The 15134-nt window shown below is 33.7% G+C and overlaps 1 protein-coding gene across 1 annotated transcript in view; it reads right to left on the reverse strand.

The window, feature by feature from the left end:
* The window catches only part of ppil2 (peptidylprolyl isomerase (cyclophilin)-like 2), a 105108-nt gene that overhangs the window by 88565 nt on the left and 1409 nt on the right, over positions 1-15134 (reverse strand). Inside the window, exons 2-6 of the mRNA XM_056287391.1 lie at positions 12367-12416; positions 12032-12077; positions 11687-11749; positions 1223-1274; positions 314-365 (exon numbers count right to left, since the gene is read on the reverse strand). Coding sequence (XP_056143366.1) covers positions 314-365; positions 1223-1274; positions 11687-11749; positions 12032-12077; positions 12367-12416 — 263 coding nt within the window. The remainder of the gene's footprint in view (positions 1-313; positions 366-1222; positions 1275-11686; positions 11750-12031; positions 12078-12366; positions 12417-15134) is intronic.

The following is a 15134-nucleotide window of genomic DNA, read 5'->3' on the forward strand; positions in this document are numbered from 1 at the left end:
TCCACACAGAGGACGACCTGGGATGACCCCCAAGGTTAGACAACCCCAGGGTTCGAACCCAAGACCTTCTTGCTGTGACAGCGCTGACCACTGGGCCACTGTGCCGCCCAATTGAATTGAAGTTCCTTCTACTGCTGTGCTTATCATGAGCTGCTTTTGGATAAAGGCGTTAGCTTGATGCTTTGATTGTAAATGTAAAATGTAAATTCATCAAGTTTGTAAAAGAAAGCCAAAAAAACACCAATCAATTCCTTTTCCATAATCTGCACCTTATGAATTCGAAAGCCGGTTCAGTCCATAAACGTATGCTCACCCTCACTATTCTTGCAGAAGTTGAGCTTGATGAGGGACTTTGCTTCCAGTTTCTGTAGGAATTGAGACAGAAATGATTTGTTTTCATGTGGTCATTAAAATTATGCGTACTTTTTTAAAGTAATGCGTATTTTCATATTTAAGATTTGAACAGACAGAAACAGTCGAAACAGTTTATGAGTATGAACACAAAATGATGTAAGTCTAGCATAGCTCACCAAAACTCCTTTCAGGGCATCAGATTGAAAACCAGTGCTCGTGTTTTCCAGTAACTTGTCTCATTCAAATTCATTTTCTCAGCCACATCTTTTGTTAAACTCACAGTGTTCTCAAATTGTGGCTATTATATGGCAACCATGGTGATGATGCCAAGTTAAAGAAGAGATTATTTTTTCTTATTCTCCCTTCTGTTCACAATTCATCATAAATACTTTCAAAAAAATGACACTGTGGTGAAAAGACCAGCTGTTGTGCAGGAAAAGGGGATGAAATAGGATAAAATAAGTTTGTATTTGAATTGTTAGTTGAAATAAAGTTAATTTTCCTTTGCTTTTAGTAGTACTGGTTAATATTTTCCCCACCACAGAGGGTGAAGGATAGGACTCCAGATGGCCCCTGATTCAAAGGGAGCATAAATGGGCTGAATGTGGTATTTCTACATAGATGGCTGTGATTGGCAGTTTAATTACCTCAGAAGAGGAACCAGGTATGTGCACATCCAGAATATATTAATGTGCAAGACAAAAATTGCAAAACTAGAATGAAGGCGTAAGGTCTGCACACTAAAGTGCTCCAAAAAGCTCATTTATTTGCAATGTTTCGATCAGTTAGATCTCGAAATCTGCAAATAAATTAGCTTTTAGGGGCACTTTAGTGTGCAGACCTTACGCCTTCATTCTAGCTCCCTTACCTCGCCAGAGATGGGATTGGTGCCGTACTTCTTTATCCAAGGAACAATGCTCCTGCACAGAGGGCAAAAACGCATGGTTTGCCAGTTCGTAAACACAGACTGCACTGAGCATTGAAGCATCCACAGCAGAGTCCTTCCAGCCAGGGTCCAACATAAACACTCGCCGCCGCCAAATGCAGGTAAATTTAGAATTTGGCGAGTAAATTATGGAGACTATCTGCCACTCTGAATTTCCGACATGCGCTGGAGAAAACTGCTGGTTTAGATCTGCCGTGCTGCATATGTCATGTGTAATATGTAACTGCGTCAGTCATCAAACCACGTGACTATTTGTTACAGTATTTGAGGTACTTGTTGTCATCCAGGTGGTTGAAAGTAACCCAGCTATGTGGAGATTTATTGTGGGAGTGGAGCCCCCAGGAAAGAAAAAGAAAACAGGTGAACTTCAGGCTGAAGACACCACTGCTGCCACAGCCGACGCAAACGCTGCCTCCTCGTCTCATCGAAAGACACCGTCATCGAGGACACTTTGTTATTGTTATTGTTCATTCCTCTACAATCGCTACATACTCAAACTCTTTCATAAATTATCCTAGTGCTACTATTATAACTACACACTACTATTATTACTGTACACTACTATTATTACTGCACACTACTATTATAACTACACACTACTATTATTACTGCACACTACTATTATAACTACATACTACTATTATTACTGTACCCTTCTATTATTACTGCACACTACTATTATAACTACACACTACTATTATTACTGTACACTACTATTATTACTGCACACTACTATTATAACTACACACTACTATTATTACTGTACACTACTATTATAACTACACACTACTATTATAACTACACACTACTATTATTACTGCACACTACTATTATAACTACACACTACTATTATTACTGCACACTACTATTATAACTACACACTACTATTATAACTACACACCACTATTATTACTGCACACTACTATTATAACTACACACTACTATTATTACTGCACACTACTATTATAACTACATACTACTATTATTACTGTACCCTTCTATTATTACTGCACACTACTATTATAACTACACACTACTATTATTACTGTACACTACTATTATTACTGCACACTACTATTATAACTACACACTACTATTATTACTGTACACTACTATTATAACTACACACTACTATTATAACTACACACTACTATTATTACTGCACACTACTATTATAACTACACAATACTATTATTACTGCACACTACTATTATAACTACACACTACTATTATAACTACACACCACTATTATTACTGCACACTACTATTATAACTACACACTACTATTATTACTGCACACTACTATTATAACTACATACTACTATTATTACTGTACCCTTCTATTATTACTGCACACGACTATTATAACTACACACTACTATTATAACTACACACTACTATTATAACTACACACTACTATTATTACTGCACACTACTATTATAACTACACACTACTATTATAACTACACACTACTATTATTACTGCACACTACTATTATAACTACACACTACTATTATTACTGTACCCTTCTATTATTACTGCACACTACTATTATAACTACACACTACTATTATTACTGTACCCTTCTATTATTACTGCACACGACTATTATTACTGCACACTACTATTATAACTACACACTGCTATTATTACTGTACACTACTATTATAACTACACACTACTATTATAACTACACACTACTATTATAACTACACACTACTATTATTACTGCACACTACTATTATAACTACACACTACTATTATTACTGCACACTACTATTATAACTACACACTACTATTATTACTGTACCCTTCTATTATTACTGCACACTACTATTATAACTACACACTACTATTATAACTACACACTACTATTATTACTGCACACGACTATTATAACTACACACTACTATTATAACTACACACTACTATTATTACTGCACACTACTATTATAACTACACACTACTATTATTACTGCACACTACTATTATAACTACACACTACTATTATAACTACACACTACTATTATTACTGCACACTACTATTATAACTACACACTACTATTATTACTGCACACTACTATTATAGCTACACACTGCTATTATAACTACACACTGCTATTATTACTGCACACTATTATTATAACTACACACTACTATTATAACTACACACTACTATTATTACTGCACACCACTATTATAACTACACACTACTATTATTACTGTACCCTTCTATTATTACTGTACACTACTATTATAACTACACACTACTATTATAACTACACACTACTATTATAACTACACACTACTATTATTACTGCACACTACTATTATAACTACACACTACTATTATTACTGCACACTACTATTATAACTACACACTACTATTATTACTGTACCCTTCTATTATTACTGCACACTACTATTATAACTACACACTACTATTATAACTACACACTACTATTATTACTGCACACTACTATTATAACTACACACTACTATTATAACTAAACACTGCTATTATTACTGCACACTACTATTATAACTAAACACTACTATTATTACTGTACACTACTATTATTACTGCACACTACTATTATAACTACACATTATTATTATTACTGTACACTACTATTATAACTACACACTACTATTATTACTGTACACTACTATTATAACTACACACTACTATTATTACTTCACACTACTATTATTACTGCACACTACTATTATAACTACACACTACTATTATTACTTCACACTACTATTATTACTGCACACTACTATTATAACTGCACACTAATATTATTACTTCACACTACTATTATTACTGCACACTATTATAACTACACACTACTATTATTACTGCACACTACTATTATAACTACATACTACTATTATTACTGTACCCTTCTATTATTACTGCACACGACTATTATAACTACACACTACTATTATAACTACACACTACTATTATTACTGTACACTACTATTATAACTACACACTACTATTATTACTGCACACTACTATTATAACTACACACTACTATTATTACTGTACCCTTCTATTATTACTGCACACTACTATTATAACTACACACTACTATTATTACTGCACACTACTATTATAACTACACACTACTATTATAACTACACACTACTATTATTACTGTACCCTTCTATTATTACTGCACACTACTATTATTACTGTACCCTTCTATTATTACTGCACACGACTATTATAACTACACACTACTATTATAACTACACACTACTATTATTACTGCACACTACTATTATAACTACACACTACTATTATTACTGCACACTACTATTATAACTACACACTACTATTATAACTACACACTACTATTATTACTGCACACTACTATTATAACTACACACTACTATTATTACTGCACACTACTATTATAACTACACACTGCTATTATAACTACACACTGCTATTATTACTGCACACTATTATTATAACTACACACTACTATTATAACTACACACTACTATTATTACTGCACACCACTATTATAACTACACACTACTATTATTACTGTACCCTTCTATTATTACTGCACACTACTATTATAACTACACACTACTATTATTACTGTACCCTTCTATTATTACTGCACACGACTATTATTACTGCACACTACTATTATAACTACACACTGCTATTATTACTGCACACTACTATTATAACTACACACTACTATTATAACTACACACTACTATTATTACTGCACACTACTATTATAACTACACACTACTATTATTACTGCACACTACTATTATAACTACACACTACTATTATAACTACACACTACTATTATTACTGTACCCTTCTATTATTACTGCACACGACTATTATAACTACACACTACTATTATTACTGTACCCTTCTATTATTACTGCACACGACTATTATTACTGCACACTACTATTATTACTGTACACTACTATTATTACTGCACACTACTATTATAACTACACACTACTATTATATCTACACATTATTATTATTACTGTACAATACTATTATTACTGTACACTACTATTATAACTACACACTACTATTATAACTACACACTACTATTATTACTGTACACTACTATTATTACTGTACACTACCATCATAACTACACACTACTATTATAACTACACATTATTATTATTACTGTACACTACCATTATAACTACACACTACTATTATTACTGCACACTACTATTATAACTACACACTACTATTATTACTTCACACTACTATTATTACTGCACACTACTATTATAACTACACACTACTATTATTACTTCACACTACTATTATTACTGCAAACTACTATTATAACTGCACACTAATATTATTACTTCACACTACTATTATTACTGCACACTATTATAACTACACACTACTATTATTACTGCACACTACTATTATAACTACATACTACTATTATTACTGTACCCTTCTATTATTACTGCACACGACTATTATAACTACACACTACTATTATAACTACACACTACTATTATTACTGTACACTACTATTATTACTGCACACTGCTATTATAACTACACACTACTATTATAACTATACACTACTATTATTACTGTACACTACTATTATTACTGTACACTACCATCATAACTACACACTATTATAACTACACATTATTATTATTACTGTACACTACCATTATAACTACACACTACTATTATTACTGCACACTACTATTATAACTACACACTACTATTATTACTTCACACTACTATTATTACTGCACACTACTATTATAACTACACACTACTATTATTACTTCACACTACTATTATTACTTCACACTACTATTATTACTGCACACTACTATTATAACTGCACACCAATATTATTACTTCACACTACTATTATTACTGCACACTACTATTATAACTACACACTACTATTATTACTGCACACTACTATTATAACTACATACTACTATTATTACTGTACCCTTCTATTATTACTGCACACGACTATTATAACTACACACTACTATTATAACTACACACTACTATTATTACTGCACACTACTATTATAACTACACACTACTATTATAACTACACACTGCTATTATTACTGCACACTACTATTATAACTACACACTACTATTATAACTACACACTACTATTATTACTGCACACCACTATTATAACTACACACTACTATTATTACTGTACCCTTCTATTATTACTGCACACTACTATTATAACTACACACTACTATTATTACTGTACCCTTCTATTATTACTGCACACTACTATTATTACTACACACTACTATTATTATTGTACCCTTCTATTATTACTGCACACGACTATTATTACTGCACACTACTATTATAACTACACACTGCTATTATTACTGCACACTACTATTATAACTACACACTACTATTATAACTACACACTACTATTATTACTGCACACTACTATTATAACTACACACTACTATTATTACTGCACACTACTATTATAACTACACACTACTATTATAACTACACACTACTATTATTACTGTACCCTTCTATTATTACTGCACACGACTATTATAACTACACACTACTATTATTAATGTACCCTTCTATTATTACTGCACACGACTATTATTAATGCACACTACTATTATTACTGTACACTACTATTATTACTGCACACTACTATTATAACTACACACTACTATTATAACTACACACTACTATTATTACTGTACCCTTCTATTATTACTGCACACGACTATTATAACTACACACTACTATTATTACTGTACCCTTCTATTATTACTGCACACGACTATTATTACTGCACACTACTATTATAACTACACACTGCTATTATTACTGCACACTACTATTATAACTACACACTACTATTATAACTACACACTACTATTATTACTGCACACTACTATTATAACTACACACTACTATTATTACTGTACCCTTCTATTATTACTGCACACGACTATTATAACTACACACTACTATTATTACTGTACCCTTCTATTATTACTGCACACGACTATTATTACTGCACACTACTATTATTACTGTACACTACTATTATTACTGCACACTACTATTATAACTACACACTACTATTATAACTACACACTAATATTATTACTGTACCCTTCTATTATTACTGCACACGACTATTATAACTACACACTACTATTATTACTGTACCCTTCTATTATTACTGCACACGACTATTATTACTGCACACTACTATTATAACTACACACTGCTATTATTACTGCACACTACTATTATAACTACACACTACTATTATAACTACACACTACTATTATTACTGCACACTACTATTATAACTACACACTACTATTATTACTGCACACTACTATTATAACTACACACTACTATTATAACTACACACTACTATTATTACTGTACCCTTCTATTATTACTGCACACGACTATTATAACTACACACTACTATTATTACTGTACCCTTCTATTATTACTGCACACGACTATTATTACTGCACACTACTATTATTACTGTACACTACTATTATTACTGCACACTACTATTATAACTACACACTACTATTATAACTACACACTACTATTATTACTGTACACTACTATTATTACTGTACACTACCATCATAACTACACACTACTATTATAACTACACATTATTATTATTACTGTACACTACCATTATAACTACACACTACTATTATTACTGCACACTACTATTATAACTACACACTACTATTATTACTTCACACTACTATTATTACTGCACACTACTATTATAACTACACACTACTATTATTACTTCACACTACTATTATTACTGCACACTACTATTATAACTGCACACTACTATTATAACTGCACACTAATATTATTACTTCACACTACTATTATAACTACACATTATTATTATTACTGTACACTACCATTATAACTACACACTACTATTATTACCGCACACTACTATTATAACGGCACACTAATATTATTACTTCACACTACTATTATAACTGCACACTACTATAATATTAATTGAGAATCCCATATGAGACCAAGACGACATTCTAAATAGTAATAATCAATCAATCAATCAATCAATCAATCAATCAATCAATCAAAGTTGCATTTTCTATAGCACTTTTCTAGCTGCAACAGCCACTCAAAGCTCTTTACCATTAATTCCCCAGTGACACCACAGCTTAACCCATTAACAGTTTAACAGATGTCCATTTCATGAAGGATCTGAACATACACACCAGGTATAGTGTAGTAGAGCAAACTGCAACGGTAAAAAGCAATGTTGTTGTTTTTTTTGGCTGGTAAAAAAACTGTCTGGCCAGTAAATTTTTCCATCCACCTGCCACCTTGGCCAACATGTTAACAAGGACACAGTGTCACAGAGGCAAGGAATTACTGCTACTGAGTCCAAGACAGTAAGGACATGGCGAATTTGCACAGCATAGACAATTTCAACTGATGTCGCTCAAAAGAAAGTGAATGTATTCCAGCTCCTCCGTCAGCATTAACATTTAACCCCCCCAAAAAAAAAAAATCTGAGCCAGGTCTGGGATTAAGAGAAAGCATTAAGATTTGGGTGGATTTTCGTTTGAACTTTGACCTTCGTTGGGCTCCGGTAATCGAATGTTAAATGTTAAAATCTTTAATTTCAATGCAAAAGCCCAGTAGGTATTCAGATGTACTTGTGAGAACGGCGGGTCTACTCTGGAACATTCTGTTATCAGTGGTGTGGGAGACTCTGGGTTACAACCAACGTCTAATTCGGTCAGATCCTTCTGAATGGCCATGCATGACAGCGCCAGGGACACGTGGACTACAGGTGTAAACAGACAACAATACATCAACCTGACTTTTACACAGCCCGCAACCTGTGAAAAAACATGCTTTTACTCACACACGCAATAGAATGGTAACTATGTGTATTATTAGAAAGGTAACTATGTGTATCAATAGAAAGGTAACTATGTGTATTATTAGAAAGGTAACTATGTGTATTAATAGAAAGGTAACTATGTGTATTATTAGAAAGGTAACTATGTGTATCATTAGAAAGGTAACTATGTGTATTATTAGAAAGGTAACTATGTGTATTATTAGAAAGGTAACTATGTGTATCATTAGAAAGGTAACTATGTGTATTATTAGAAAGGTAATTATGTGTATTATTAGAAAGGTAATTATGTGTATTATCAGAAAGGTAATTATGTGTATTATTAGAAAGGTAATTATGTGTATTATTAGAAAGGTAATTATGTGTATTATTAGAAAGGTAACTATGTGTATTATCAGAAAGGTAATTATGTGTATTGTATTATCAGAAAGGTAACTATGTGTATTGTATTATCAGAAAGGTAATTATGTGTATTATTAGAAAGGTAATTATGTGTATTATTAGAAAGGTAACTATGTGTATTATTAGAAAGGTAATTATGTGTATTATTAGAAAGGTAAATATGTGTATTATTAGAAAGGTAACTATGTGTATTATTAGAAAGGTAACTATGTGTATTATTAGAAAGGTAACTGTGTATTGTATTATCAGAAAGGTAATTATGTGTATTATCAGAAAGGTAACTATGTGTATTATCAGAAAGGTAATTATGTGTATTATCAGAAAGGTAACTATGTGTATTATCAGAAAGGTAATTATGTGTATTATTAGAAAGGTAATTATGTGTATTATTAGAAAGGTAATTATGTGTATTATTAGAAAGGTAACTATGTGTATTATTAGAAAGATAACTATGTGTATTGTATTATCAGAAAGGTAACTATGTGTATTATCAGAAAGGTAACTATGTGTATTATTAGAAAGGTAACTATGTGTATTATTAGAAAGGTAACTATGTGTATTGTATTATCAGAAAGGTATTTATGTGTATTATCAGAAAGGTAACTATGTGTATTATCAGAAAGGTAATTATGTGTATTGTGTTATCAGAAAGGTAACTATGTGTATTGTATTATCAGAAAGGTAATTATGTGTATTATCAGAAAGGTAACTATGTGTATTATCAGAAAGGTAATTATGTGTAGTATTAGAAAGGTAATTATGTGTATTATTAGAAAGGTAATTATGTGTATTATTAGAAAGGTAACTATGTGTATTATTAGAAAGGTAACTATGTGTATTATTAGAAAGGTAACTATGTGTATTGTATTATCAGAAAGGTAATTATGTGTATTATCAGAAAGGTAACTATGTGTATTATCAGAAAGGTAATTATGTGTATTGTGTTATCAGAAAGGTAACTATGTGTATTGTATTATCAGAAAGGTAATTATGTGTATTATCAGAAAAGTAACTATGTGTATTATCAGAAAGGTAATTATGTGTATTATTAGAAAGGTAATTATGTGTATTATTAGAAAGGTAATTATGTGTATTATTAGAAAGGTAACTATGTGTATTATTAGAAAGGTAACTATGTGTATTGTATTATCAGAAAGGTAACTATGTGTATTATCAGAAAGGTAACTATGTGTATTATTAGAAAGGTAACTATGTGTATTATTAGAAAGGTAACTATGTGTATTGTATTATCAGAAAGGTAATTATGTGTATTATCAGAAAGGTAACTATGTGTATTATCAGAAAGGTAATTATGTGTATTGTGTTATCAGAAAGGTAACTATGTGTATTGTATTATCAGAAAGGTAATTATGTGTATTATCAGAAAGGTAACTATGTGTATTATCAGAAAGGTAATTATGTGTATTATTAGAAAGGTAATTATGTGTATTATTAGAAAGGTAACTATGTGTATTATTAGAAAGGTAACTATGTGTATTGTATTATCAGAAAGGTAACTATGTGTATTATCAGAAAGGTAACTATGTGTATTATTAGAAAGGTAACTATGTGTATTATTAGAAAGGTAACTATGTGTATTGTATTATCAGAAAGGTAACTATGTGTATTATTAGAAAGGTAACTATGTGTATTATTAGAAAGGTAACTATGTGTATTATTAGAAAGGTAACTATGTGTATTGTATTATCAGAAAGGTAACTATGTGTATTATCAGAAAGGTAACTATGTGTATTATCAGAAAGGTAACTATGTGTATTGTATTATCAGAAAGGTAACTATGTGTATTATCAGAAAGGTAACTGTGTGTATTATTAAAAAAGGTAATTATGTGTATTATTAGAAAGGTAACTATGTGTGTGTGTGTGTGTGTGTACCAATTCTGCTTCCAAACAGCTGACACAAAGCTTTAGTAAACACAAAGAAGCAAACATCACGCTCAGAAAGTGGACTACAACAAGTGGATCAAGTAAACAGAGAAATACTCACAGCAGGTCAAATACAACTCCCTCCACAGTACAAACAGGGTATTCAAACGGCTGAAGAGACAAGCTGAAACGTAGAAAGTAGAAAGTAACTGCTTTTAAGTTTACCTTAAAACAATACCTTCAAAAGCACCTTTTACTGATTCCAACCCCAGTTACGACCACGTCTCATTTATTGAAGAGGGTTTTCCATCTCTGTATATAATGTGCAGTTCTCATGTGTCCTGCACTGGACTGGGTGGTTCAATACTATAGACCAGAAGCATCTACATCTTTTACATGACAAATGCATTAAGTTAAGTTTACTCAAAATTTCAAATGTAATGGATAAAACAAATTCACATCCTACCTGCAGTGGTCAAATGGAAGCCGTCTGAAGTTTGCCTGTGGGATTTCTGAGACGGAGCCAAAATCAATTAAAGTAATACATATGCAGACATTATCGTTTCCAGAGAAAATTGTCCAAAATTAGGATCTGATCATTTATAGGTTGATGACAGGTTAACAAGTTTGCTAAGCAACAGTTCAAAATTAAATAGCATATCCTGAAGACAACAACCAATCAAGACGGCCCAGGGGTCAAGTCCTGCAAAAGCGGCTCTTTGTCACCCAGCCTGACTGGTCGCTTCAATATAAATGGTTTGAAAAACTGAGCTCACTGCAGAATGAAAGGAAGTTAGTTACCTGCTCGCTTCCCCCCGTAGAAATTAGTGTACTCAGAACATGTGATGTACCTGGGACAATACACAAGTCATGAGATAGCGGGAGGACAAAAACAACAGCGATAAACACCGCTAAGATATCTTTAAAAAAAAGCTCTCAAACTGAATTTAAAGAAATTCTGAGGAAGGCCAATTCAAAGCTTAGGGGCAAAGACAGCAAAGGCCTTCTCACTCTTGATGGTGCGCCGAGTCATCAAAACGACCGGGCGGGCTCAGACACGCCAACTGAAGACGTTTAAAGAGTCTCCAGACCAAGTTCAGTGTTGGTGATTCAAAAAACAATCTTGAAATGTAACTTCAATCAGAGCAACAGTCAACATAGAGAAGCTCATACTGGACTGATATGGCGCTGACATTTGCTTTTTGAAGGCTTAATTTTGCAGAAAGCTGCAGGAATCAAGAGAAAATAGGCCAGCTGCAGCAGCAGACTCATTAATAAAACATGGTTTAAAGAATAATTCCAATTTTTTGCAAGCTTCTAAAAAAATCCAACAAGATTTGTTGGATTTTTCAAATTGATCCACAGGTTTTGGTTATTGCTTACAAAGTGAACATTTACTGACTTAGAACAACAACATACTTTGTTTAAATTCATTGTTAATCTGTAACAGGCAAAAGGCATCACTACAGTTCTGAATTCCAATAAATATGACTCCTGCCTGTACGAAGTCTCTGATGTAACTTTGTCCTGCAATTTTTCATAAAGTGGTTCATTTCAATAAACCAGCAAGAGTTAAAGGGAAGGTTTACAAGATGGTTGTGAGACCAGCTATGTTATATGGTTTGGAGACAGTGGCACTGATGAAAAGACAGGAGGTGGAGCTGGAGGTGGAGGTGGCAGAGTTGAAGATGATAAGATTTTCATTGGGAGTGATGAAGAAGGACAGGATTAGGAACGAGTATATTAGAGGGACAGCTCAGGGTGGACAGTCTGGAGACAAAGCAAGAGAGGCAAGATGGAGATGGTGTGGACATGTGTGGAGGAGAGATGCTGGGTATACTGGGAGAAGGATGCCGAATATGGAGCTGCCAGGGAAGAGGAGAAGAGGAAGGCCAAAGAGGAGGTTTATGGATGTAGTGAGGGAGGACATGCAGGTGGCTGGTGTGACAGAGGAAGATGCAGAAGACAGGAAGAGATGGAAACGGATGATCTGCTGTGGCGCCCCCTAACGGGAACAGCCGAAAGTAGTAGTAGTAGTAGTAGTAGTAGTTCATTTAAATAAACCTTATTTGAATGTGATCAGAGAGGGTGGTAGCTGAGAGCAGGAATGTCCCCAGCTATCACCCTTGGTACTTCTGGAGAACTAAACAGGACAACTGCTCACCACCAACGGGTGCTCTCGATGCTGATACCAAAATCAACCTGCGACTGCATAATGAATTGGGCTTAGCAACATGTCACCTGATGATTCAGAACCTCACTGATTTCAACAGCAATAGTCTGAAAGCCTCAGTTTGCTTGTTGCAGAGATGGAAGTGTCTCGTTCATACAGATAAGATGACACATTTGTTGAATGGAAGAAGCATTGTATTAGCTGGAATTTCAGCACCGTGTATGGGCTGGCTGGTTAAAGTAGCTGAATTATTTGAACCCCAGCGCCTAGTGAACCATCGCCATGGTTTGTCTATCATGCACATGTTTAGTTGCATTGCCTTGTGGGAAGCACATGCAGGTCTCTCTTTTGTTCCATACCTTTGTTCACATCTCTGTTTAAACATGTTTTGTAAATGTGCAATCGAAAGCTCTTGCAAACACACACACACACACACTCATTCGTATGTGGTATCTTCAATCACATTGTTTCTGAAGGCAAACGATGGATGCCTCATGTGCGCCTGAATGACCGCCCTCTTAACTGAGTGTTATGTGTCATATGGACTGGACTCCATGTGAAGAGTGTGTGCAGAGTGTGTGTACAGTGTATGCAGAGTGTATGTAGAACGTGTGTAGAACGTATGAGTGTGTGTAGAGTGTATGTAGAGTGTGTGCAGAGTGTGTGTAGAGTGTATGTAGAGTGTGTGTAGAGTGTGTGTAGAGTGTATGTAGAGTGTGTGTAGAGCAGTGTTTCTCAACCCAGTCCTCAAGGAACCCCTATCCTGCAGATTTTCATTGTAACCCTGCATAGGTAGCCCTGCTTGTACTTACTCAACCAGTCATCTCACAGCACTTAATTATGCAAGGTGTGCAACATCTGACATAATTAATTGCTGATTGGTTGAATAACTACAAACAGGTACCTATTCAGGGTTGCAAAGAAAATCTACACACACTCTGACCGGGTTGGGAAACACTGGCGTAGAGTGTGTAGAGTGTATGTAGAGTGTGTAGAGCGTGTGTAGAGTGTATGTAGAGTGTGTAGAGTGTGTGTAGAGTGTATGTAGAGCGTATGTAGTGTGTAGAGCGTGTGTAGAGTGTATGTAGAGCGTATGTAGAACGTGTGTAGACTGTGTGTAGAGCATGTGTAGAGTGTGTAGCGCATGTGTAAAGTCTGTGTAGAACGTGTGTAGAGCATATGCAGAGTGTGTGTAGAGCGTATGTAGAGCGTGTGTAGAACGTGTGTAGAGCATATGTAGAGTGTGTGTAGTGTATGTAGAACGTGTGTAGAGTGTATGTAGAACGTGTGTAGAGTGTATGTAGAACGTGTGTAGAGCGTATGTAGAACGTGTGTAGAACGTGTGTAGAGCATATGTAGAGTGTGTGTAGAGCGTGTGTAGAGCGTGTGTAGAGTG

The sequence above is a fragment of the Lampris incognitus genome, chromosome 1 (genome assembly GCF_029633865.1).
Source record: "Lampris incognitus isolate fLamInc1 chromosome 1, fLamInc1.hap2, whole genome shotgun sequence".
NCBI classification, from domain to species: Eukaryota; Metazoa; Chordata; class Actinopteri; order Lampriformes; family Lampridae; genus Lampris; species Lampris incognitus.